At 44.6% G+C, this 26,856-nt stretch overlaps 1 protein-coding gene across 1 annotated transcript in view; it reads right to left on the reverse strand.

The window, feature by feature from the left end:
- ERAL1 (Era like 12S mitochondrial rRNA chaperone 1) overlaps positions 1–26,856 on the reverse strand; it is a 50,981-nt gene that overhangs the window by 11,586 nt on the left and 12,539 nt on the right. The window contains exons 3-7 of the mRNA XM_086955140.1: positions 26,585–26,712; positions 26,422–26,499; positions 25,899–25,945; positions 8,524–8,585; positions 6,131–6,243 (exon numbers count right to left, since the gene is read on the reverse strand). Coding sequence (XP_086811266.1) covers positions 6,131–6,243; positions 8,524–8,585; positions 25,899–25,945; positions 26,422–26,499; positions 26,585–26,712 — 428 coding nt within the window. The remainder of the gene's footprint in view (positions 1–6,130; positions 6,244–8,523; positions 8,586–25,898; positions 25,946–26,421; positions 26,500–26,584; positions 26,713–26,856) is intronic.

The raw sequence follows: 26,856 nt of genomic DNA on the forward strand, positions 1-26,856 counted from the left end.
GCTAAGCAGACTGGTCTAAAGAGCAGATCTATCAGTATGCTGATATAATACTTGGCAATTTTAGGGGTCATCCTGATCACCTCTAAACAGACGGTTCGAAACTACAGCACAGGAAAAAAGATTAGTATGAGCGTAGTCCCCAACATTGGTAACATTTACCCCCAAAAGGCTGTATTTGTGCAATGAGCAGGCTTCAGAGCAGGGTATTTGCACTCAAGAGTACCTGGAGATCGAAGCTCACCCTCATCTAAAGGCGTCCCTAGTCCATGCAGCTCAACTGCAGCTCATGGTAATGTGAGGTCTTTTCTGTCCACCTGGAGGGATTTATGGTCCACTAATGAAAATCGTAATCCAGCGTGTACCAACTGACGTATGATGGTACACACACACACATATCTATATATATATATATCATGTGATCAAGGCTCGAAGAACCCGAAACGTTATGGCGGCAGTTCGCAACAAATAAAGAAACTTGCACTTATCTCTGGTCCTTATCTGCGTTGCTGCGGTGGAGACAGGATTGCCTTCGCCGAAGCTGTGGATTGTGTGATATATATATACATATGTAATCACTGCCGTTCGCCAAGGTAGTTATGGTTAGAACCTAGTTTCCATAGGATAAGCGTTTTTTGTTTTGCCAAGAACTTTGGCGCAGTTTGACGAATCTTCAAAATAAAATTCAAAACTAATATATATATATTAGACAATTGGGAACAATTTGTTAAAGCTCATGGGCACATTAACCGTGGTGGCTACACCCACTATTATGCAACCATCCTATGGGAGGGGGCATAGACTTAGCCCTGATTGAAGGGGTCCCCCCCCCACACCACATATGTTTACTGAATTTTCCCACCAGTTTACCCGCCAAAAAGGAGGGTGTAAACCAGGGGCCTGTCATCTGCTGCTATCAGCAGAGGCTGGGGTTGGTTGCATTACAAAGGCGGAAGACTTTGAAGCTTCCCTCTTAGAGCATTGTAAAATCCTGGGGGAGTAGGCAGGACACCTCTGCCCAGGATGTGCATTGTTTCTGATCCTAGAGAGCATGGGCTCTCCATCCAGGAGTCCAGAAATATGTCTGGTGGTGGGTGGCTGCTTACAGCCGGTGAGACACCACACCAGGGTTGGTAGGGATTGAGGGGGCATTTCTGGAGGTGCTCTCTGGGTACTTGGTACATTACATCCCACACTGGCAGTGTGATTTATTCAAAGGAGTAGTTTGGTAGCAAACACTCCTACATTTAATAAAGCCATCATGGTGCTGTGGAACTCGAATTGTTGAGTTCCCAGCCCATGTACTCTTTATGGCTTCACTGACACTTGGGAAATGGTGCCAATATTGTAGGGGCATATCTGCTCAGACAGATATGTCCCATCCTGTAGTATAATGCACCCTGCCTTAGGGCTGTGAGGGCTGCTAGAGGGGTGACTTACTTATGCTGCCAGGTAGTGTCAGTTAGCATGGCACCAAGACACTGTTGCCATGTCGACTTTATAGTTTTCTCCCTCACAGGGGCACGCAGGCTGCAAGGGCAGTGGATTTGGCCAAGTGAGAGGGGTCCCAAGGGACCCTCTTCAGCTCTTAGGCCCCAGGTACCCAGGGTACCAGGTACTGGGGTCTTACAGGGGGCAAATGTACCAATTGTTAGTTTGTTTTTAGGGAAGGAGCACTGGCACAGGGCACCTGGTTGGTAGGGACCCTGTGCATTACATTTGAAACCCCATCAAAACGAGACAAAATGTGGGGGCTAACAATGCAAAAAGAAGCATTTTCTCACAGCTCTCAAATGAGGAGGAAGGGCATCCTCCTGAAAATCGACCCTTAACGGTTTGAGTTGGAGAGCAAGGAAGGGAGCCCTGCCTCCCAGGGGCTCCTCTTAGGTGACAATTTCATAAGGGACATAGCCAAGTATGTGGGAGTGTTTAGCTCCATCCAGAAGTCCCAAAAGGACATCAAGAGGGTTTTCCTGGGTAAGGTTTTTAGCAAGGCCCTCAGAATGAGAGGTCGGTTCCTTGGCCATGGCCAAGCTTCAACAAGACCCTTCCTTGGCACAAGGTTCTCACAGTAAAGCTTCGGCACCCACCAAAGCTTACATTCCCAGATGCAGAGATTTCATTAAAGATTCTGCAGAAGTGATCGAAAGCAGAGAGTTTGCTCTGCAGGTAAGGGTTTTGAAAGACCTTTCAGGTACCACTATAAAGGTGGGAGACAGACAGGCCCAATTTTATGGGAATTGGAATTTAGTGACTGCAGACTCTTGGGTTCTGGACACGGGCATGGAGGTACAAGATCGTGTTTGTAGACACCCCGGTCCAAGTGAAGATACCTCGGGAAATAGTGTTCTCGAAGGCTGACATAAGCCTAGTGTCACAGGAGGTAGAAAATATGCTGGCTAAAGGGGCAATTTGAGAGGGAACAGGGTCAGGTTTTGTCAGCAATACCTTCCTAGTAGAGAAGGACAAAGATTTGAGGCTGGTGATAAGTTTGAAAGATCTAAACGAGTGGGTGATTTACCATCATTTCAAAATGGAAGGGGTTCACCTTTTAAGGGATGTGCTGAGGAAAGGGGACTGGCTGACAAGGCTGGATCTCAAGGATGCATACCGGACTGTTCAAATTTGTACTCTGCGTCAGGAATTTCCATGGTTTCTCTGCTGTCCAGCAGGGGCCTGATGTCATCTGTGGCGGCGATGAGGGCGGTTTCAGTGCAGTGGTTGCTGCTGAACCCGGACTGGGATAGGTCCAGGATGCTGTTCTCCTTGAGGTAGCGGGTCAGTTGTCTGTTGACGGTCTTCTCGATGACCATCGCCGGTGAACGGGAGCAGGGAGATGGGTCGGAAGTTCTTGAGGTCCTTAGGATCAGCCTTGGGTTTTTTGAGTAAGGTGTTGATCTCAGCGTGCTACCAGCTCTCCTGGAAGGTCGCTGTCTCGAAGGAGATGTTGATGGCTTTGCAGAGATGGGGTGCGATGGTGGTGCTGGCTTTGTTGAAGATTTGGTGTGGGCATGGGTCTGATGGTGTTCATGATTTTGATGGTGTCGTCGTCCTTTATGTTGGTCCAGGTGAGCAGCGGATTGGTGCGGATGGTGGCCGTGGGGTCGGAGGTCCAGTGGCTGTCGGGGCGGTCATGGTGTTGAAGCTGTCGTGGATGTCTGCGATATTGCGATGGAAGAAGGTGGCAAGGGAGTCGCACAAGTCTTGCGAAGGTGGTATGTTGTTGGTGTTGCATCTGGGGTTGGAGAGTTCCTTCACGATGTTGAAGAGCTCTTTGCTGTTGTCTTCGTTGTTGTCTAGGCGGTCTTTGAAGGAGGCTCTTTTGGCGGATCTGATGAGGTGATGGTGTCTGCGGGTGGCGTACTTGTTCGCTGCGTAAGTGTCTGGTGTCTGTTCACGGTGCCATTTCTTCTCTAGTTTTCTGCAGATTTGCTTGGAGGCCTGGTGGTCATCAGTGAACCAGATGGCTTTCTTGGTGTGTCTGTCGGAGGGCTTCTTGATCAGGGGCGAGAGTGTTGGCGCACTCATCGATCTACTGTCTGAGGTTGCGGGCGGTGGTGTCGGGGTCGGCGGGTGGGCTCCGGGCGAGAGTGGTGGTTAGCTGGTCTGCGGTGACCTTGCTTCAGCAGCGGCAAGGGATCTGTTGGGTGGGGTGGTGCGTGGTGGGTTTCCAGAAGGTGAATTGGATGCAGCGATGGTCGGTCCAATGGAGTTCAGTGGTGTGGCTGAAGGAGAAGTGAGGGCTTGTGGAGAAGATGGGGTCAAGCCTATGGCCAGCAAAGTGGGTGGGTGTTGTGACAAGATGCCAGAGTCCAAGGTTGGTGAGGTTGTCAATCAAGGTGGTGGAGTTGTTGTTCTCGAGGTGGGAGTTCAGGTCCCCGAAGAGGATGTAGTCTGTGGAGGTGAGGGCGTGTGTACTGACGAAGTCGGAGATGGAGTCACTGAACTGTGGCCAGGGCCCGGGGGGTCTGTAGACGAGGGTTCCTCTGAGGGTGGTGTTGAGATCGGTGTGGATCTGGAAGTGCAGGTGTTCGGCGGCGCTGAGGGTGTCATCGGTGCTTGTCGAGACTCTGAGAGTGCTCCTGTGGACGATGGCGATTCCTCCTCCTGTTCCGTTGGTGCATAGGAATAGCATCTCCATTCTGTTATGTCTAGACCGTGACTAACAAAGTAATATTTCTAACACATGGCTGCATCGCCTACGTTTTTACTATGCTTTTGACCCACAAAGCTGAATGCTTCTAGTTTGATTTCCATTTGATTGCTTATTACATTATTCAGCTCTAGACATAACAGAATGGAGATGCTATTCCTATGCACAGCTGACTTTCTGAGTTCAAATTATTATTGTGTAAACTACAGGTGCACATTTGAACCTTATTTTAGTATTGATGTAAAGCAACTTGGCGATACCTCAAAACAACACATTTTTCCTCTAGATGATGATGAGAGGACTCATCTTCTTGCGTACTGGCTGAATCATATCTAATGATCAATGTAATGTTGTCTGATGTGTAAACTTAGAAATGTCAAGGAAGCTGAAACTAGGATAAGGGTTATATTTTTAAAGAAGGATAGAGTAATCAAAATTGAAATTGGGCTATGAAGTCACCCGATAAAACAGTTTAAAAATATAGCATAGGATTAACCCTAAAGTATCAATCAGTTATTAATACAAAAGTAATATTAAAGTGGGAGCCAAAATTAACCTCAAAGTAACTAGTGGCGGGTATTTAAAAACATGGAACATGTAAAACAGATCATTCTGCATTGCACTCCCTACAAAGTAACTTTACTTTTCCAACAGCCTGATTCCATAGGCACCATTTATCGCCATGTATTCATGTCTTTAACCTGAAAGCCTTGCTCATCTTCAACAAGAAAATCATCTAGGTACATTGACCTGGCTAGAAGGTTTGCTCCACACCTCCCTAATAAATTCCAAGCCACACTAAAGCCAGTCCAGATCACTAAAATTCTTTGTACAACGGCTTCAACTACTCAAGATTCAAGCTCCAACTTACCTAAAACAAGCCGATCAAATTCATTTTTGATCTACTTCCCCAAGACCTCACCATATCAACCTTAAGTGACTGAAACCAGAAACTAAAGACTCACTATATCTTGCACTCATACAAAATAAGAGTCTAGCATATCTACAAGCTAACAGACATGTTGCAACTCTTAATCTCATATGTTGAAATGCACATTCTTCACCAAGAGCCTTCAAAATGACTGTCTCAAAGATTTGCTATCCAAGCACCCAAGCCCTCAAGCACTCTTCTGTTATGAGTAAGAAAAGAGCAGGACTAGAAACTGAAAAAGTATCTGTTCAGCTTCCCCTTAAAACTCTTTTGGCTCCCTGTAACGTTAGCTGCCTTCTCCTACAGTATCTTCCCTATAACCTTCTACCGCCCTATGCTCTGAAGCAGTCTCAGCTATAGAAGCAGGTCAGAAAGAATCAATAAATAACAAAACCCATTGTCCCACGGGCCAGGGGGAATGGGGGTGGGAGTGAGAGACTATAAAGTATTCCTTGTACTCGGCCAGGCCCAGGAGAGCAGAGACCACTCTAAACTGCAGTAGGACATTATTCTTCACATTAATTCTTTTTAAAAATGGTAACCACTTAGTAGATCACGACTATTTCTGGGATAGGGACTGTACTGGTCTTACATATTTGAAAACATGAGTAATTCTATTCATACTAGGAACATTCTGAGATTAATTTTCTATTTACTGCTTGGTTTTGTTGTAAATGGTATGATTTTGAATTTCTTTGACTAACTAAGCAATAAAGAATGATAAAATAAACAAAATAACAATAATATAATAAAAATAAATAAATCAAATAATAATGAATAAATCCATGCTTTCACTTGGCTTCTCCTTTCTTTTTTAATCAGGATCTTTGATATATTTTCTGTACGGACAGAAACGACAAGCCGTCAACACGTATTCGTGTGTTGGGCATTCTCTGAAGAGACAGGGTGACATTATTCAGGTCAAAAGAAGTTTTTGTAGGACACAGTTTCTAAAGGTATATGCTTCAAAATTGTACAGGGTTGGACCGCATTCACCCTTTTGCTCACCCCACCTCCCTAGAGAAGCAGTGCTTCCTGATCACTCTTACCTTGTTCATCACTAGAATGCTTGGCACCTCTGGGAACTTGGAGAGGCACTTTAACACCTCCGGGTGCAGCCTGTGTCGTGTCCAGGAATCTGCAATGTCTACCAGCACCAAAACTAAAAAAAGAAGGGGAAATAGCCTTACACCACTTCCCAACATGGCATCACTGTGAAAGCCATAAACCAATCACATGGCACATTTATAGGACAAAACCATGCTATCAAAGCATTCCTATTTTATTTCAAATTCACCCCTTCTAACCAGTGACATTCTACTACACACAGATCTCTTCAGCAACAGCAAAACACAATTGATCTATCTTAGAGACTAGATACCCAAATGTTTGCTATCTACCCTTGTTTGTTCAGATACATCCAAGGACCAGTTGTACAAGTGTCTTATATTCGCACGGTTTCGATACCGGCACAGCACCCTCCATCTGCTACTCATGCTAACTTGAACAATGTAAATGAAACTAACATCTGGATAGTCTCTCACTTTTTGGGACAGAAAGGAGATCGAGTGCCTGGGTACTCGTACGACGTAGGGACAACAGTGAAATGAACTCAATACGGACTGTCCTGCAACAGAGCGTAAAGACAGCCATTCCTCTTGCAACCCCTTACTTGTTCTACTCAACCACACTTCAGCTTGCTTTTACAAGGAATAGAAGGGGTATAACTACATTGATCAGCTGTGATGGCAAGTTTAAGGAACCATAGACCCTGTATTGCTTGGCGAACTTACAACATTAAATGCTGACGAGTCGTAGAGGTCTAATAGCACCCAATATTCTTTTGTGTCTGAAAGAATTAAAGAATGTTTTGTTAGACTGGTCCCAATGAACAGTTTATTGTGCCTTGCTTATGCTCTATATAAGAATTTGCTTACAGGAAGTACATAAAGGGGTTAAGTTCCAAAGTCCTCTGCCCCCCATCTTTCTCCTCCAGATTCTCAGCTTCTTAAAATAAAATACATCACCTCCAATGGTACTCTACCCCTTGAATTAATGAAAGGAGTTAGAGAACCCCCCCTGAAATTACTGTTCCCTGCCTGCTGCCCTGCTTATTCCACTATGGTTATTCACTGTAGCAATAAACTGCAGAACAAGAGAAGGGCTGATTTCAACAGGGACTATCAGTGTAAGTGCGAATGAACTAATCAGTTTTGAAGCCTTTTTTCAGAAGCAATCTCTTTTGTTTTGTTCCAGCCTCAAAAAGATAGGGCTACCACAAAAAGAACTACATGGTTGTCACTAGTTTTCCGAAAAAGTCGATGAAATACTTCTCTGTTAACGTGCCCTGTATGAATGCCTAATTCACTGCTGTGATCTAAGACGTGCTACGAAGACCTCCTCTCACCGATTCACCTGTAAACCTTTTCCTCTGATGCCAACAGGGTGCTCCTTTCTCCCCTCCCAGCACTCTTAAAGCTTCTTCTGGAGTAATTAGGCTGATAATTTGTGGGAAGCTTGCTTTGGAGTCGCACGGACCTGATAAAGTACAAGTAGCATTTCAAGCATCCCCAAAGACACATGCCACTTCCTGCTGAAGAAGGGCTATCACCAAGCGCACACATGTCCAGAAAATCCGAGAAATACCAGCACTGCATATACCAGATCACATTGGGAAACTTTTGTTGAGATGCCAGCAGTGAGCCCCTTCATCCCACTTCCCCCTCCGCATTGTTAAAGCTCCTTCGGGAATGATTAGGCTGACAAACATTGGAATGCACCTGTGTGCTTCAGAGTGGTATTGACCACATGAAATACAAACAATTTCAATCTAACACTCCCACTTAAAAACAGAGACCTGCTACTACCTACTGAAGAAGGGTAAACACAATGGCATGAGTGTCCAGAAATGCTTAGAAATATCAAAACTGAATAGACCAATAAACTGTGAACATTTATTTACTTGTGATTTACTGCAATGACCATGAACTGCATTTACCAGAATTCAATGGGGACATTTTGACGAGATGCCAGCAGTGTGCTCCCTAGCCTGGAAACCAGTTCATCCCAGCTTATGGACTTTCATTAGGCATGTAATATGTAATATGAAAAGTAAACACATAGAAGAGTGGGGAGAAATAAACCTAATACAGACGAAGACTAAGGCTGTGGAAAATGTAGATTCTTTTGAAAAACTGCCCTCACTCACACACAAATGTGTGTGACATGCTTCATCATCGGGTCTGCTTACAAAACGCCCCCGCGTAGCCACGCAGGGGGCGGAGCATAGGGAGGGGGGTAAACAAAACACAAAAAGAACAGAGATCAACACAAATGTGACAGTCAGTGATCACAACAATAAGTGTTGCCCTTAAGGACTGGGTGAGTGATAGAGTGATAAACAAAAAGTGCAGCTTGCCACAAAAAAGTTAAACATACTAACCTACATTTGCAGCTTTCATAGAATCCCATGGATCCTGATACAGCGATTTCTCCAGGTTATGTCTGGAAAAGAAGCATAAGCAAACAACAGATCATCACCTCTGTTTGTCTAGAAAAAAGTCGATGTCAAGAAATTAAATCATAAACCTTCTAACTGTCAAATATCACTTTCAAGTAGTAAGTGGGAGCTTTCGGTTAAATACAAAAGTGGTTCTTGGGTGTGTCAAATTGCTTTAACGTTGCTAATTAATGTAAAACAAACCATTAAAAACTCTCTGAAACACATGTGCAATGAGGCAATAAATACTCAAGCAATCTAATATTAAACTTCATGTAACCACTGAGTGATTTTGATACGAATGTATGTAGACTTCAATCTTATTACATTATGAATTGATTCATTCAATAATGACCGTCAAACAAGGGTGAGAATTGTGTGACAATTAGTGACAAGTGCTTGGTGTATGAAACAGTATACAGTGGAATCAAAAATATATATATATATACAATTATGTACAGGGGTTTACATCCAAGGCATCCTAGCATTCAATTCACGGATCCTGGAGTTTCTGGACCATAGGTAAGCGTCGACGTTTCGACCCTAATGCGCCCCGATTGGTGGTCGCGTCAGGTCTTTATCAAGACAGAAGGGGTGGGGGTGGACAGTCTGAAAAGGACAAGGATAAGTGTTTCAGAGAGGTTATAGCCCAGTGCGCAGAAGGCTGCACTTGAATTAAAATTAAGTAGGTGGAGGTTACTCACATTGCAGTCAGGAGGAGGGATCTCTGCTTGAACAGCAACCAAACGGTCAGATCTAAATGAGGAAATGGGATATCATGTAATGGATACAGTCCCTGGGGCGCCTGATAAAGGTACAGGAATTCAGGAACTTGGCACTGTTCTACATAAATCCTAACCGTGGGCTCATGCTGTGGTGACTCGGTGTGGAGACAGTGGCCGCACGTCGTGTGGGTATGTGTCACTTAGTGTATCTAAATAACGTCCTAATAGTGCGATTAGTGAGTTACGCCCATGTCTAGGCACCGTGCTCCGGTTGCGCTTAAAATGTGCTGTCTACTTGAGCGCATAGGGTGAGATTGAAGCTATCATGCAGGCGATCTTCAAAATGATCCGAGCGTGGCGGTACCAGTGCGTGGATGTACGGGTGAGCAGGGCGTGATCTGATTCACGGTCGGCGTCTACGGTGATCGCAATGATACAATGGTGACTACACCTGATGCTATATGCCCCCCCCGAGGTGAAGAACTTCGAAACTATGCTAAAGAAGGGAAGGCTCTAATCCGCTAGTGGTGAGATCAACCAATACGGCGTTTACGCGTAGGTTATAGGGGCCAGTGGGAGCGTAAACGTACGAGTAGGGTAATTAAAGTAAACGACCACGAGTAAATCCATTGTTTATGGAGATGACACCGCATCGGGGAAATCAGCCGTAAAAAGGCATTTAAGCGGCCAGTGGGTTGAATTGGAATCACACAGGTGAAAAGTGAGAGTGGATAGCTTGTGAGTGGGTTGAAATGGAATCGCACGGGTGAAAGTGAAAAGTGCGAGTGGATAGCTTGTGAGTGATCATTACCGCGCGTAGGATTAAAAGGCAGAGGAGAGGCATTACTAACGCATCTAAGCCTCAGTGACAAATAGTGAATAATCGCGGCTAGTGAAAAGGTCGAGGCAGTGTGCCGGATCAAGCGGCCAAAAACAGGCATAAGTGGTGCATGTGAGCCTGAGTGGCAAAGGTGGAATAACTTACACGGCGGAACAGCAAGTAATCCCTAAGGGCTGCAGTACGGGGTGGGAGCTTACCCGGTCAAAAATAACAGAGTTCAAAATATGTATCCATTTGCACCACAGCACCGAGACCGCCCTCATCGCCGCCACCGATGACATCCGAGCCCTGATGGACAACGGAGAAACAGCGGCCCTCATCCTCCTAGACCTCTCCGCGGCATTCGACACGGTCTGCCACCGCACCCTAGTACGGCGCCTCAGCAACGTCGGAATCCAGGACAAGGCGCTGGAATGGATCATCTCCTTCCTCGACGGAAGAACACAGAGAGTCCGCCTACCACCGTACAAGTCAGAGGCCACCGAAGTCATCTGCGGCGTCCCCCAAGGATCATCTCTGAGCCCCACCCTCTTCAACGTCTACATGAGCCCCCTCGCGGCCATCGTACGCAAACACAACCTCAGCATAATCTCCTACGCCGACGACACCCAGCTGATCCTCTCCCTGACCAACGACCCCGCCGCCGCCAGAGCCAACCTGCACGAAGGGATGAAAGAGGTAGCCGAGTGGATGACGACCAGCCGCCTGAAACTGAACTCGGACAAGACGGAGGTCCTCATCCTGGGCTCCTCTCCCTCCGCCTGGGACGACTCCTGGTGGCCTCCCGCCCTGGGCACCGCACCCAAACCGACAGACCATGCACGCAACCTGGGCTTCATCCTGGACTCCTCCCTCTCCATGACCAGGCAAGTCAACAACGTCTCCTCGGCATGCTTCAACATCCTACGCATGCTACGGAAGATCTTCTGGTGGATCCCCACCGAGACCAGGAAGACCGTCACCCAGGCCCTCGTCACCAGCCGACTGGACTACGGCAACGCCCTCTACGCCGGTACCACCGCCAAGCTCCAGAAGAGACTCCAGCGGATCCAGAACGCCTCAGCCAGACTCATCCTCGACATCCCACGAACCAGCCACATCTCCGGACATCTGAGAGACCTTCACTGGCTCCCCGTCAACAAAAGAATCACCTTCCGCCTCCTCACCCACGCACACAAAGCCCTACACGACCAAGGCCCGAGCTACCTCAACAGCCGAGTCAACTTCTACGCTCCCAAATGCCACCTCCGATCAGCCAACCACGCCCTCGCCGCCGTCCCCCGCATCCGAAGAGCGACTACAGGAGGAAGGTCCTTCTCCTACCTGGCCGCCAAGACCTGGAACTCCCTCCCTCCCGACCTGCGCCTGACCCAAGACCACCTCTCCTTCAGGAAGAAGCTGAAGACCTGGCTGTTCGAGCAGTAGCGGCTCCCCCCCCCCCTCCCCCCCCAGTGCCTTGAGACCCTACGGGTATGTAGCGCGCTTTATAAGTGTCACTAATTGATTGATTGATTGCATTCTTTTCTGTTTAGTGCAGATATCATGGAACCACCACGGGGTTGGTGTTGATTTTTTCAAGTACTCTCCAGCGGATACTTTCGGGACAGTGGTCTTGGTTCATAAAGTGGTCCACTAAAGGTGCTCCCTGCACCTTGCAGCGGATTTTGCTCATGTGCTGTAGAATTCTCATCTTTACCTTTTGCGTGGTTTGTCCCACACATTGTCACAGGGACACAAGATCACGTAAATCACAATAGTAGTGTTACAGTTCGTGAGTGAGGGTAGTCTGTATGATCTGTTCTCAAGGATCAACGCTGGTCCTTCAATACTCAATGAGCAGGCTTTGCATGTGCTGCATTTAAAATGACCCACCACGAGTGGCAGACCAAGGTGATGTCTGAGGTCGGGTGGTTTAGTAGGCTCCAGAAATGCTTTGACTACATTGTCCTTCACATTACCTCCTCTCTTGAATGCAAAGAGCGGGCTCTCTTCCATCTGAAGTTCTGAAGCCACAAGGTTCCAGTATTTCTTCACAATCTTCTTTGCCATGTTGCTCTTAGAGTGGAAGGTGGTGACACATACCATCTTGTTTGTCATTTGCTTTTTTTCTTCCAGGATTAGATGTTCCTCTCGAGGGCAGTACCAGGCCCTCTTCTTCGCACTTTTGAGTAGGCCCAATGGATACCCCCATTCTTGAAGTCGTTTGGTGAGTGTCTCACTCTCTTTGAAGAAATCCTCCCTTTTGGTACAATTATGCCTCATTCGCAGATATTGGCCGAAGGGTAGGTTGTCTCGGAGGTTCCGGGGATGATGCGAGTCATATTTTAGCAATATGTTTCTTTCTCTGGGTTTTCTGTATAGATCACAGTAGAATAATCCGTCTTCTACCTGGAAGGTGAGATCCAGGAAAGCAATGTTCGACCGATCATAGTTGATGGTGAACTGGATGTCGTTGCACCTTTTATTCAGCCATTCAAAAATGTTTTAAATGTCAGATTCTGTTCCTGACCAAATCATGATGACGTCGTCAATATATCTTTTTCATATTGAAATTGAGTTGATGTATTCGTTTTCCTCAGTATATAAATACTGCTCTTCGTAGTCGTCCATGTACAAATTCGCCAGGCTAGGTGCATAGGTAGCACCCATGGCTACTCCTTTACGCTGGAAATAGAATTGTTGTTGAAAGACAAAGTAGTTCTTCTTCATGGCAATCTCGAGGAGGTTGATTATGAAGTTTGTGGGTATCCAGTGTGGCGCTGGGCGTTTCTCAAGTAGTGCTTGAATGACTCGGATGGCTTTGTCCTGGGGTATCGAGGTATAAAGTGAAGCGACATCCAGTGTGACCATGTACTGGGTGTCTTTATCGTATGGTTGGTTTTCAAATAACTGGATAATGTGCATTGAGTCCCGGACATATGATTTGGTTTCCGCCACCATCGGCTGGAGAAAATGATCTATGAATTGGTTCACAGGTTCCAAAACTGAACCACACCCAGAAATGATCGGTCTTCCGGGTGGATTAGCCAAGCTCTTATGTACTTTGGGCAGCTTATAGATGGTGGGCATGCGGGGCTCTTTCTTGAGTAAGAATTCTTATGCCGGTGGACTTAGAAAGCCTTTGCGAATCCCATCCTCTGCTAGTATTTCAATGAGGGTCTTGATGTTAGACGTGGGGTCCCTGGGTGTCGGTTGGTAACTGTCCCTGACACCTAACTGATTGCGAATTTCAGAGATGTAGTCGCTCGTATTTTGCAGCACTACCACCCCGCCCTTGTCTGCTGCCTTTACAATGGAACTGTTCTTGCTTAGGTCTTTGAGTGCCATGTTCTCCTCCTTTGAGATATTGTATTTAATGTATTGTCTTTCATCCAGACCCATCATGACCTCTTGCATCACTATCTGCTCAAATGCTAGAGAGCGCTGGCTCATGCAGTAGGATCCGGCCGTGAATGTAGAGGCAGGTTTGAATGGTGTAGCTGTCATCCTTGGCGTATATTCAGTTCTGCCATAGTGGTATTTGAGTCTTATTTTCCGAAATACTTTTTGCAATTCCAATTTGGTAGTGAATGAGTCCGGTCTGCTTGTGGGGACGTATGAAAGTCCTTTGCTCAGAATGTTTCTTTCAACTGTGGTTATTTCATGATCAGATAGATTGATGATAGGATCCAATATAGGTGAGGTGTTGTGATCACTGACAGGTAACTCATGTTCCAAGGTGGTCTGGATGAGTGCCACGTTGGCTGATGGGGTCACATCAGCTTCACCTGTTAGTTAGCTGGGCGATCTCTTCTGTCATAACCATGGTGGCTTCCTCAGTGATAGATGGTGAGGTGTTGCGATCCAGGGATAGTAAGGTGGTATGGGTAGGTGTCATTTTGGATGATTGGGTCACATCAACTTCTCCCGTTTTCACAGTGATGCTGACTCCCTCCGTGGTTGTGGTTTCTTTTGCTACTATCTGTAGGTCTGTTTGCGTGTGGAAATCTCTCTGTACCCATCGGATCAATTATCTGTTCCTTTAGATGTAGTTGCGGGAGAATCTTCCGAAGTGACAACTAGAAGAGCAGCACGTTTAAAACAAATTTCACGCAGATTGCAAGATTTTGTTTTGATGTAGCAATGCACTTTTTATTCTCATTTGTACGGTAATGTTTTAATCCTTGTTTTTGTTTCACTTAATTTGTTGCCCTTCAAAGAGGGGAAGATGTTGTATTATTACAATAGTGTTTTTATTATGTTTGGGCAGGAGTCGTGTCCTACCGCGTGACTTCTCGTTCTATGTTCCATGTTCCATCCGGCTGATAGAACCTCACTCGCGTGTTCACACTTGGTGCCCCTCTTCCTTTGTTCCATTGTCTTCGTGGAGCCCAACCTTGTTCAGCACGCCCAACTAGGTTGGGTTGGCGGTAGCCTTGATCTAAAAAATGTTGCGGTTGTGGGGCTTAAAGGAGCTGTCTGCTGGTTGATGGTCCTTCTTGTTCAGATTCAGTGCCACTACCCACTGATGAGTCAGAGAAGGTGGTAAAACGTCTAGGGCCCTGCCTGCCTCTGTTGGTGAAGAAGCCTTGCTGGTCTTGTTGGTAGTATTCGTCTGCTACGTATGGGTATGTGTATTTCTTATCGTAGTTGCGAATATCTTTAGCAAGCTTGTCCAATTTTCTATTCAAGGTCACTGTGTTGAATTCAGCAAGCATTTTTTCTGCCCTTTCTAGGGCTTCTTTTGCATTTGCGAGTGCACAGTCTTCTAGTATTTCTTTCTTCAGGTCGGCTATTTCTTCTGTTAGTCTTTTTACATATTCTATGGCCGTCTCCACCCCTAGCACCATCCAGTGCCTGGAGCAGTTATTCGCCACAAAGCATAAGCACACAACAGATCATTATCTCTGTTCGTCTAGAAAAAAGTCGATGTCAAGAAATTAAATCATAAACCTTCTGTCAAAGATCACTTTCAAGTAGCAAGTGGGAGCTTTCACCAAATTATAATTCAGAAGTGTGCTTCACCTCCCGATTCCTGTTCGCACCCTCACCTCCACTAATTTATAATAAAATGAATCCTCAACTTGGTATGATCCTATTAAAAAGGACATAAAACGATCAGCAGGTCTTTAAGTTGATTTATTCAAGATTAGAACATTGGAATGTTGGGAGCTCCATTGAAAACAATGGAGTGCTCTGGGCTTATAATGGCTGGTATAAGCCTGGAGCTCCAACATTCCAATGTTTCTATGTTCACAGCTCTGGCTGTGAACAAAGACTTCAGGGAACCTGAGGGGATTCCAATCCCCTCACGCTCCCAAAAGGCTTTGTTTTTTTTGTTGGAACATTCTGTCCTCTAGTGACAGAATGTTCTAATAGCTTTATAGCCCTTCGTAGATGGGCAATACCGCTATTAAAGTCCCTCTCCCTTGTTAAAGGCCCTCGCCTTCGGCTCGGGGCCTTTAACGCTGGAGAGGGCCTTTAATAGCTGGTATAGCCCTCTACGGCGGGCTATAAGGCTATAGTATATGTACAGACAACCAGCCCAGGCAGCAGCTACCATCCAACTGCCAAAGGTGAGCCTGGGGAAGGCAGGGCATTGTGTTGTCATGGATGACACATGGAATGCAGAGACGCTGCCCAGCAACAAGAGTAGAAGGCAAGGAAAGAACATAACTAAATAGGTATATAACTAAAGACGAGGCGAGTACAGAGACCACAGCAAGTGTGGCAACTAAAACCCACAGCACATCTCCCTCCCACACAAATGAACAAAAGAAAATATTCACAGATAAAATGTGGGAATGCAAAAGCAATTGGAGAAAAACATTAAAAAAGATACAATGTGAAAATGCAAAAGCAACAGAAAACAAGGGCCTAAATCAGCCAAAGAAAACTAGGACATTTCATAGTCTTGATGCCAAGTCGGTCTGAAACTCAACCTCCTGGAACTGCAAGAAACAGGCACAGCAGAACCAGGAACATCACAAGGACCAGACCGCTCAGACACACCAAAAGTACCATGACCACAATCACGATCAGACACACTGGAACAACCATTCCACTTAACCAACCTGGATATGCTCCACACCTCACCAGAGTTCAACACAACAGCATTCTTCCTTGATGACAAAAAGTCCCATAAACTTGGAACGACCCTTTTTCAAAAGCCTAGGATTCTTGATAAACACTTCAACACCAACACTCCAAACTCTGCACAGGGCAGAATTCCTTCGATCAAACCTGCTCTTATACTTTTCTTGGTGAAATCTCGGTTTAGATACAGACTGTTCATCCCTTTTCACACTCAATCTCAACGACGTAGGACTCAACTTAACATGAGGCTTTGTTGATTAATAACCTTCGGAAACTCGAACTGGGTTGTAGCGTAGGTTTTATTTCTGAGAAGTAATACACCCACAACCAGAGCCGTTCAGTCGTGAAGATCCAATGTCCAGAATGACGTTCCAAGGAATCTTCACGACTGAAGAGCAGCAAGAAAGAACATGGAACATAGAACGAGAAGTCACGCGGTAGGACACGACTCCTGCCCAAACATAATAAAAACACTATTGTAATAATACAACATCTTCCCCTCTTTGAAGGGCAACAAATTAAGTGAAACAAAAACAAGGATTAAAACATTACCGTACAAATGAGAATAAAAAGTGCATTGCTACATCAAAACAAAATCTTGCAATCTGCGTGAAATTTGTTTTAAACGTGCTGCTCTTCTAGTTGTCACTTCGGAAGATTCTCCCGCAACTACATCTAAAGGAACAGATAATTGATCCGAGACAAAAAACTGTGTAATTTGAAGCTCTGGTGTCTGTGAAAAACAACTAAAGGAAGATTGATCTGAAGCTGGTGTTTGCGGAACACAACTAGAAGAAGATTGACCTGAAGCAAGACATTGTGTGCCTTCAGATGTCCCCAGAGCTCGACTAGCAGGTTGAATGGAAGGAACCAAATCAAACCAGTCGCAATGCTCTGAATCTGAAATAGCATGCTCTCTGATAACATTGGCTTGACGTGGAGAAATCTTGACAAGAACCCTTGTTTCACCAGCCATTATTGTCAGAAAGAGCAGAACATCTACTAACATGTGTGACTAAAGTTGGAGAAGAGAAATGCGATTGCCCCTTCGGAACCCTTTTTGGATTTTTAATGAGTATCCAATCCCCTTTTTGTAAAGGCTGATCAAAAGAATGTTTACCTGCGTCAAAACGTGATTTCATAGAAAATTGCTTAGCATTAACACGTTCTTGAAAAGAATTTAACTTAGCAGACACATTTCTATCACCATGCAATCAGCTGGGATTGAGCAGAGAATGCACACTCCTTTTCCTAAGTAAAGTAAATGGTGCGACACCGGTGGTGGAGTGTGGTGTGGTGTTATATTCCCAAACCTTGTCATGTACAAAAGATAAAGGATCCAACCTAGCAGAGATTGCAGTTTGTATACCTTCCTTGATTATTCGATTACTCCTTTCCACCAATCCATTCGAAGAGGGAGAATACAATGCAACCTTGTAATGTGAAATATCATGTGTTTTAAGAAAAGAGCACATCTTTTGGGACACAAAATGTGTCCCATTGTCAGTAACTGTAGTCTTGGGAAAACCTTCAACATCAAAAACAGATTGCAAAAATTTAACAGCATTGTCAGTTGGAATAGTACAACCATTTAGTATGGTAATCAACCAAAACAATCAGATATTTGTTCTCAATTGGTAAAACATCATAAGGACAAAAAAAGTCCAAACCTACTTTGTCCCATGGACCCACAGGAAGAGTCTTCCAATGTTTGTCAGAAAGAAGGCATTGTGTACAACTATCAATCATTCTCCTGATATGTGCATCCATTGAAGGCCACCAATAAAATTGCTTAACACGTTGACAGGTTTTAACAACACCAAGATGACCTTGATGAGCTGAGCGAATAATTAAATTACGTAAAGATTCAGGAGGAACAAATAAATCATTGCGCATAACCATATTGTTAACTAAAGAAAGTTCTTTTGAAACATTTGCAAAAGCCTTCAAATCAGAAGACAGAGTTCTACGCTCAGGCCATTTGTTAACAATAAAATCCTTGATCTTTGAAAGTGTGACATCATCATTGTATGCCAAATGCCATTGAGCCTCAGAAATGTGCTGACATTCTGCATTAGCATCAACTGTAGCAACAACACACTCAATATCATCATCAACCACTGAATTATCATTCAAAGACATTCTAGAAAGACAGCCCGCTCTGAAAATTTTGCCCCCTGAAATATGTTTGATAACAAAGTGAAACTCATGAAGTTTTGATAAAAGACAAACAAGTCTGGCAGAAGCCCTGTAAGAAGCGCTATCAGAAAGCATGTGCATAAGAGGTTTGTGATAGGTGTAAACCTCAAACTCGCGACCCCAAATATAAGATTTACATTTCTGTATAGTCCAAACGCAAGCCAAGGCCTCTCTTTCTATTGTGCTGTACCGAGTTTCAGCTGGAAGAAGTGTTCTGGATCCAAAGGCAACCGTTTGTTCTTTGCCTTCCACCCAATGTCCCAAAACGGCCCCCAAACCAGTGAGACTGGCGTCAACAGTGATAAAACACTTCGAACCATCCAAATGGTGAATCCTCAATAAGCTTTTTAACATGCTCATAAACTTTCTGTAAGTCATCCGACCAGGAGAACTTCACCCCTTTCCTCAAGAGCGCTCTCAACAGCTCAACAATTTGGGCATAGTCATGAACAAATCTAGCGTAATATTCTGCTAAGCCAAGGAATGAGCGAAGGGCATCTCTATCTTTAGGAGGTATGGCATCTCTAATGGCTTTTATTAAAGAAAACTTAGGTTTGATGCCCTTGGGTGAAAGTGAATGGCCCAAATAATCCAATTCTTGAACCCCAAATTTGCATTTATCATGCCAGACAGTCATACCAGCTTTCTCTAACACTCCCAAAAGCTTATCAAGAGTTTGATCATGTTGAAAAATGTTGTTGGCAAAAATCAATATATCATCCTGGTAGGCTTGCACCCCAGGAATATTCTGCAATAAGTTATCCATTAGTTTTTGAAAGATACTAGCTGCCGAAGCTAGACCAAATGGGAGTCTTAGGTATTTGAAAGCGCCATATGGCGGAATGAAAGTTGTTAATTCTTGAGACTTACGAGACAAAGGAATTTGAAGATAAGCGGACCTCAGGTCCAAGAGGGAGAAGTATTTAGCCCCATCCAAATTAGCCAGTAAATCATAAATGTTGCGCAACAGATGAGAGTCCACGATGATATTGTTATTTAAGGAGCGTAAATCCGCACATAATCTCACCTCGCCTGATTTTTTATGCACTAAAACTATGGGGGAAACCCATTCCGACGAATCACAGGGTGCGATGATTCCCTCATCACATAAGTTTTTCAAAACCTTCTTCAATTCATCTCTTGCGCTCAATGGAAGGGAGCGAACTTTGTGAATAACAGGTTGAGCATTGGGTTTAAGACTAATTTCATGCTTGAAACCCAATAACGAAGTCACGCAGTAGCACGCGACTCCTGCCCAAACAGAATAAAAACACTATTGTAATTATACAACAGGTTTCCTACCTCTCAAGATAGAAAAGGGAGAAACCAAAGTCAAACAGTTGGATGGACTGTGGTGAGCCTACCGTGTTTCTCTGAGCAGCATTTTAAGTGAGGACCTAGTCTGCAAAGTCATCTGAACACAACTTTTTACCAATTTATTCATTCTCTCTGTCAAACCTTTGGCTTGAGGTGAATAGAACGCCGTCTTGAAATGTGTGGAGGACAGCTCTTTTAGGAACAAACTCATCTCACGTGAAACAAACTGGGCACCCTTATCAGTAATGAGATGTTTAGGAATGCCTTCCATTGAAAACTCCTCAGAAAGAAATTCAATAACAGCTTTGGTGTTGACAGTTGGTGACAACCCACTTGGAAGTGTAGTCCACCCACAGCAAAACATAACGCTCATCACGAGCAAACATTCAAAAGGACCAGCAATGTCCAATCCCAACTTTGACCAAGGCTCAGAGGGAATCTGTACAGGGGATAGAAATGCAGTGCCTGTCTTTTAGGTCTTATCACTATTGGCACACTCCCAACAGTCCTTCACAACATCTGCAATCTGCCGATCCATGGTCGGCCACCAATATCACTCAAAAAACCTAGCTTTGGTCAGGTTCCTCCCTAGATGCGCTTCATGTGCCAAATTAATGACCTTGCACCTAAGATCATTAGGGGGTATTACCCGATTACCCCTCAACAACTTATCTTCAAAAACACACAATTGATCCTTGACATTGAGAAAACATTTCAAGGACTCAGGCACATCCTTGTCCGCTGGCTAACTGTTGTATCGTAGGTATGTAGTTCCAATAGACGTGGTTAGGTTACTGATGAATACGTTTATTGTTCTGAGATGTTAAGTAGGTTTTCCAGTAAGGCCCACCAGGAGCTGCCTCTCTGCTGCTCAGCTCAGGATCCAACTGACACTCCAACTCACAGCAATCCACACACTCCAATGACATCACCATCCACGCCAACATTCTACCCAACACATTCACACTGGCTGAGCAGCAGAGAAAAAGGGAAGATGCATAGTAGAAAACCTTAGATATAAAACCAATCCTTCACAGAATACTCCTTATCCATCTCCAAATCCTTGTCACAACAAGAAGCATGAGACCACTCTTCCAAATTAACAACAGATTCATGCACCCGCGCCACGAGGGAATTCTCAACCTTCAAACCTGATTGATCCAAAGGCATTCTAGACAGGCAATCAGCAACAGCATTCTTTGAGCCAGGCACATACTCAACCGTGAAATTAAACTCAGTCAACCCTTCCATCCAACGTCTGATTCTCTGAGAAAGATTATCGACCTCCCTGCAAGTGAAAATTTTACACAAAGGACGATGATCAGTCCTGACAACCACAGGTAAACACCAAAGATAAAATTTGAAATGACGAATAGCCCAGAAAACTGCCAATGCCTCCAGCTCAATCATGGAGTATCGCTCCCCTGCACCCCTGAGTGAACGAGAAACAAAAGCAACAATACTGGTTCGCCATTCACAAACTGTGAGAAAACCGCCCCCAAATCAAGCATGCTGGCATTAGTGGACAATATAGTTTTTTTGCAAGCATCAAAATGTCCCAAAGTAGGCATTCAACCCAAAGTAGGCATTCAACCAATGACATCCTTGATAGTATTGAAGGCAAGAGTACAATCATCAGAACATGAAAATCTGGCACCCTTCTTGAGCAATAACCTCAATGGAGAAGTTACACAAGCATAGTTAGGAACAAACTTACAACAAAATTCAGCCAAACCCAAGAATGATCGAACTTGGTAACTGTTGACAGGCACAGGTGCCTTTACAATGCTCTCAGCAAGATCTAACTTGGGACTGATCCCTTCACCAGAAATTGTGTGGCCCAAATAACTCACAGATGACACCTGGAATTTACATTTTTCTAACTTAATGACAAGACCAACATCCTATGGTCACTGTAGAACCTCCCACAACTGATTGTCATGTTTATGTTGATCCTTCCCATAAAGAAGAATGTCATCTTGAAAAATTAGGACTTTAGATAACCCTACCAGGACTCTATTCATGACTCTCTGGAAGCAGGCGGCAGCGGATGTCAGACCAAAAGGCATGCAGATGAATTGGAAGGCACCCAAAGGAGTCACAAATGATGTCAAATGTATGGAATCTGGATGGAGCAAAACCTGGTAGTAAGCGGAAAATAAGTCCATAATACGAAAACATTTAGCATCCTTAATAAGAGCAAGAGTCTCGGAGATGTTCGGCAAGGGCCGCCTGTCGACCCAAATTTGCTTGTTCAGGCCTCGCAAGTCCACACACGTGGATCCCTTTGTCCCCATCCTTAGATGCTAAAACAATCATGGCCACACACTCAATCTCCTCTATAACGCCACCAGCTAATAACCTTGACCTAAAGGATCCATCATAATATGAAGTACCTTCATCACCTTGCTGACAAACGGCTGGGTATTCTGCTTAAAAACAATCTTGTGCTAAAACATTCTTGCGCAAACCCAGACCATCACTGAAAACTTCAGGAAACTGTGAACTCACATCCTCAGACAATTGACCAGAAGACAGGAGCAAAACTTTTTTAGGTGAGTAGGGATTTAAAGTGATCCCCCGTCTCTCTGGTGTCTCACTCCAAGAAGATTATCACCCCTTTTAGCCATGTACACTTTCCCAACAGTTTCCCCGTCTCTGAACTGAATTACTGAATTCTTCTGACCACATAATCCAAAATATCAATTCTGACGCCACCATAGCTTACCGGGTTGATGTTCGGTGGAGACAGTTCAACCTTGTTGTGACCAAACACAACATCCCAATTGGCATCACCAACCATGGTATAAGGTGAACCTGAGTCAGCCAGAACAGAAAACCGTTTACCATCAATAAAAACCTCACACTCAGGCATATCTAACTTGTCTCCATCCACAACACCATCATCTCCGACACTCAACATACATTTTTTCTTTTCCTCAACACAATGTACTGCTTGGTTCTTAGCACCACGACAAATGCGAGCGTAATGTCCCTTTTTACCACACCTATTACAGGTGACAGATCTCACCAAACAATTGGGACTGTTGGGCAAATGGCTTTCACTCCTACACCTAAAACATGTAAAACCAGGCTTGCTGTACCTGGAACAAGACTGGTGCGAATCAGGCGATTTTTTTTTATCTTTCTGACCATGATTTTTTTTTATAACTCAACCCCCTTGGCATCATCTTTCTTATCCTCATGAACCACTTTGTCCTCCAGGGAAATATCATTGCTTTTATCAACTCTCATTTCACGCACCCACATATTGGTGTTTTCCATACTCTCCACAATAGGTAAAGTCTCTTCAAGATCCAGATTTTTGGCAAGGAGTTTCTGTTGAAACTTCACATCTTTGGTGCACCTGACAATTTGGTCCCTAACAAGAGAATCAGTAAGCTGTTGGAACTACAAGTGCGAGCCAACATTTTCAAAGTAACCACACAGTTACTAATTTTTTCTTGCTTGCCTTGAACTCTTCAAAAAACTTGTGACGCTCTAAGACTACGTTAATTTTAGACCCAAAAGTTTCTCAAAGATCATAACAGACATGTCAAAAACATGTCAAGTTCACCCTCTCCACACCCCAAAACAATTTCATCTAAACTATCATATACATGTCTGCCCTCAACCCCCAGATTGTGTAACAATACAGCTTGTTTTTATTAAGGCAGAGAATTTCTCACCCCCAATGGCCAATAGATAAGAAACAAACAGGGGCTTCCACCTTTTCCAAGGTAGAGTTGGGTCACCTTTGTCAGAAAGAAATTGTGGAGGTTGAGACATGCTGGATGAGGCCATTGTGAAGAGAAGAGAGAAACCAAAAGGAAGAAGAAAAAACAAATGAACGTTGTACCAACTAGTCATAACCTTACAAAAAAAATGATCACAGTACTTGGCATAGCAATTGTTAAACAAAAAGGTAAAGCACAATGCAATCTAAAATAATTGCAGAAGTTAAAACAATGTGCCATACAGAAATGTAGCAGAAATCAAAATAATGTGCCATACAGGAATGTCCCAACATGTGATAAAGGTGTGCGCATCACCGCGCACTTAATACGATTAAAATCAAACCCCAAAAGAAGTGAGCATGTCACTGACATGCTAGAGAAAGACAGGACCTCATAGAAATGGTGTGCACTTCACTGTGCATATTCCACTGAATAAAGATGTAACTTAGTGCCAGAAAAAAACTAGAATGCGCATGCTCCAAATTTCCAAGAAGGTGTGCGCATCACCGTGCATGCTAATAGCTCAGAGAGAGGTGTGCACATCACAGCGCATGGTTACAACACAAGTGGAAGTGTGCACACAACCGCGCACGTTCACTGCAGGATGAGAGTACACTGAACATGCACCACGCACGTCAGGCAGGAGCGGGTGTACACTGCGCATGCACTGCACACGTAGACAGGAACGCCTGTGCAAGCTTGCCGAGCGGGGAATCCAGTGGAATCTTAAGTACCAAAAGGAGACCCACGACAATGAGTAGCAGCTCAACGACTCAGCGCGCCGCCATGAAGAAATCTGTCATCCAGGACAATGGAAGAGCACAGTGCGCGTACCACTCAGTTGCCAGGGAAACAGCACAGCATACGGAGAGGCCTCGGGGAAGCGACGTCACAAGGCCACTCTGCCTGGTAGTTTGAGTAGAAACTACTGTTACTTCCGGCCTTCAGATTTTCAAAGTCCAAATGCTAGGCCACGAAAAAATAGAATAGTTCCCCCAAACCTAGCCAAAACCAGGAAGAAAAATAGTTCAAACCCAACATACAGAGTACCTGAATCTCCACAGTCCAAGGAGATATCAAACTATGGCCAAGTTAGCGCTGCAGATCACAAATGGGTTTGATGGGGAAGCTGATGATCTAGGAATCCCTGTCCCCACGCAGGTATAATGCAGTAAATCAGGCAGCGGGAAACAGCAGGTAAGTAGATAAGTTCTTTATTCCATTAAGCGGGAAGGGACAAGAGCGGGCTCTTCCTCACAGAGGCTACAAGCAACTGCAGTGGAATAGAACCCACCATGAGAACCCAGATATAACAGAGCATTCTAGACTTAAGTACTCCACATAATATGTCGCCAGTGTTAAAAAGTCCATAAAATGATCAGCAGGTCTTTAAGTAGATTAATTCAAGAGTACATGTACAGACCACCAGCCCAGGCAGCGGCTAACATCAAACTGCCAAAGGTGAGGCTGGGGAAGGCAGAGCATTGTGCTGTCATGGATGACACAGGGAATGCAGAGACGCCACCCTGCCTCAAGAACAGAAGGCAAGGAAATAACATAACGGTTGTAATAAAAGTAATGTCCATTCCAGATGGTATCTTCATGTTTCTTTACTCAGGCAAGAACTTACTCAGAGAGCCCCACCAGGAACAGCCTCACTGCTGCTCAGCCCATCTCCAACTGACATTCACACACACGAACATACCCTTCACCAACATTCTCTCACACAGACACTCATGCTGAGCAGCAGCAGTATAACAATAACTAAATAGGTATATAACTAATGAGGAGATGAGTACAAAGACCACAATAAGTGTAGCAACTAAAACCCACATCACATCCATTGCATGCTCTTAGCCACTGGGGAGACCTTGGGTCCTGGGTGTCCTCCTTGAGTAGTACTCAGGCCTCTGCTTCCCCCGGAGGACTCCTTGAACCTTTTCTTTGGATTAGTTTCAACCTTTGCCCTCCTTGCTAGGCCATTTCAATGGGCCACCATTTGCACCTCAGGCTCAAGTTCTCCCTACAGCCTATTACGTGGTCCATGATCACTCATGGTACCTTCTGCTAGGGTGCTGCCCATATGCTAATACTTTCCCCTGCAATTCATATTCAGCCTTGCGTTCGCCACCTTAGTGCCTGCTTATGCTCTGCCCTATATCCTCCTACTTGTGCCCTGTCCACATTATTCAGGCTTCTTCCATCAAACTTGACACATCAGGAGCACCACCATCTTGTGCTCTCCCAATTCTCCACCGTGGACCAATTCTCCACCTTGTACGCTGCTACACACTTGAATTCAGGCATGTGCCTTCTCTACATTCATGTCCTCTGAAGTTAATAAATAGCATACAACAACCTTCACAGCTGTATCTTGTAGGCTTTTGATACCTCACCCCAAAGAACTACTTAACATCTGCATACCGTTTCATCTTTGACTTGCTGGTGAGGCCTGGCGTGTCTAGGAGGATCTAAAAGATGAAGTGAAAAATCAACTGTGATTATGAGAAACTCATTTTTCCAGAGCACAGCAGTCTCTGCGATTGGCACAATCTGCAAACAAGCAAACAATCTGCAAACAAGCATTTAATCCCTGCATGTGCGCTACCCAACCAATGTCAGTGAGTTGAAAGGACTTTGGCGGACAAAATCAGACACGTTCAGTTAAAAGTTCCCTGCCCTGCATGAACTGATTTATGCAGCCATTGATATATGGTTAGGTAGACTGGCTGAATGTCTGAAAAACTCTGTGCTCCCTTAAACTTTAGCCATCTTTTCGCTGATGAAAGAGACAGTCCAGCAGGTTTTTCTGAAGGACAACCCAGGTAAAGAAATATTATAGGTACACAAAAAAACTTGCGTTTCTGTTCAAGCAAAACTTACCTTTCCTAACAAAGTTCAAATACCATCAACTAAGATTAAACACAGACTCCTCTTCTCAACTCACCATCTGTGTGTCAGCATCAGTGATAACTCCCAGGGCCTGGCAGCGTGTTGTATGCACCTTTTTGGACACAGGAAAGACCTGGATAGCAGAACAACAGTGTTAATGTTGGTCTTACTTCTGTGGTTTGCTAATTATTTATACCCCTAGAGGAGGTAGAGGTCACCTTTCTGCCAAGAAGCTCATTAGAGAGGGTGGATTTGCCAGCATTAGGTGCTCCAATGATGGCCACTCTCAGAACCTTGGGATTCTCCGGCTGGTCCGGGATATGCACCAACAGGCCGTCCTGCTCCTCTGCAGAAAGAATAAAATAAGGTTAAAGACCAGTCCAGAATGCTCAAATTAAAATATATCAAAACATGGCAGGAAGAAACCAAAAATATTTATTGTATGGAGCACAGGCAGCACTCAAAGTGCCATCAATGCTTCTATACTTCT

Source organism: Lissotriton vulgaris, chromosome 2_1, assembly GCF_964263255.1.
Source record: "Lissotriton vulgaris chromosome 2_1, aLisVul1.2, whole genome shotgun sequence".
NCBI classification, from domain to species: domain Eukaryota; kingdom Metazoa; phylum Chordata; class Amphibia; order Caudata; family Salamandridae; genus Lissotriton; species Lissotriton vulgaris.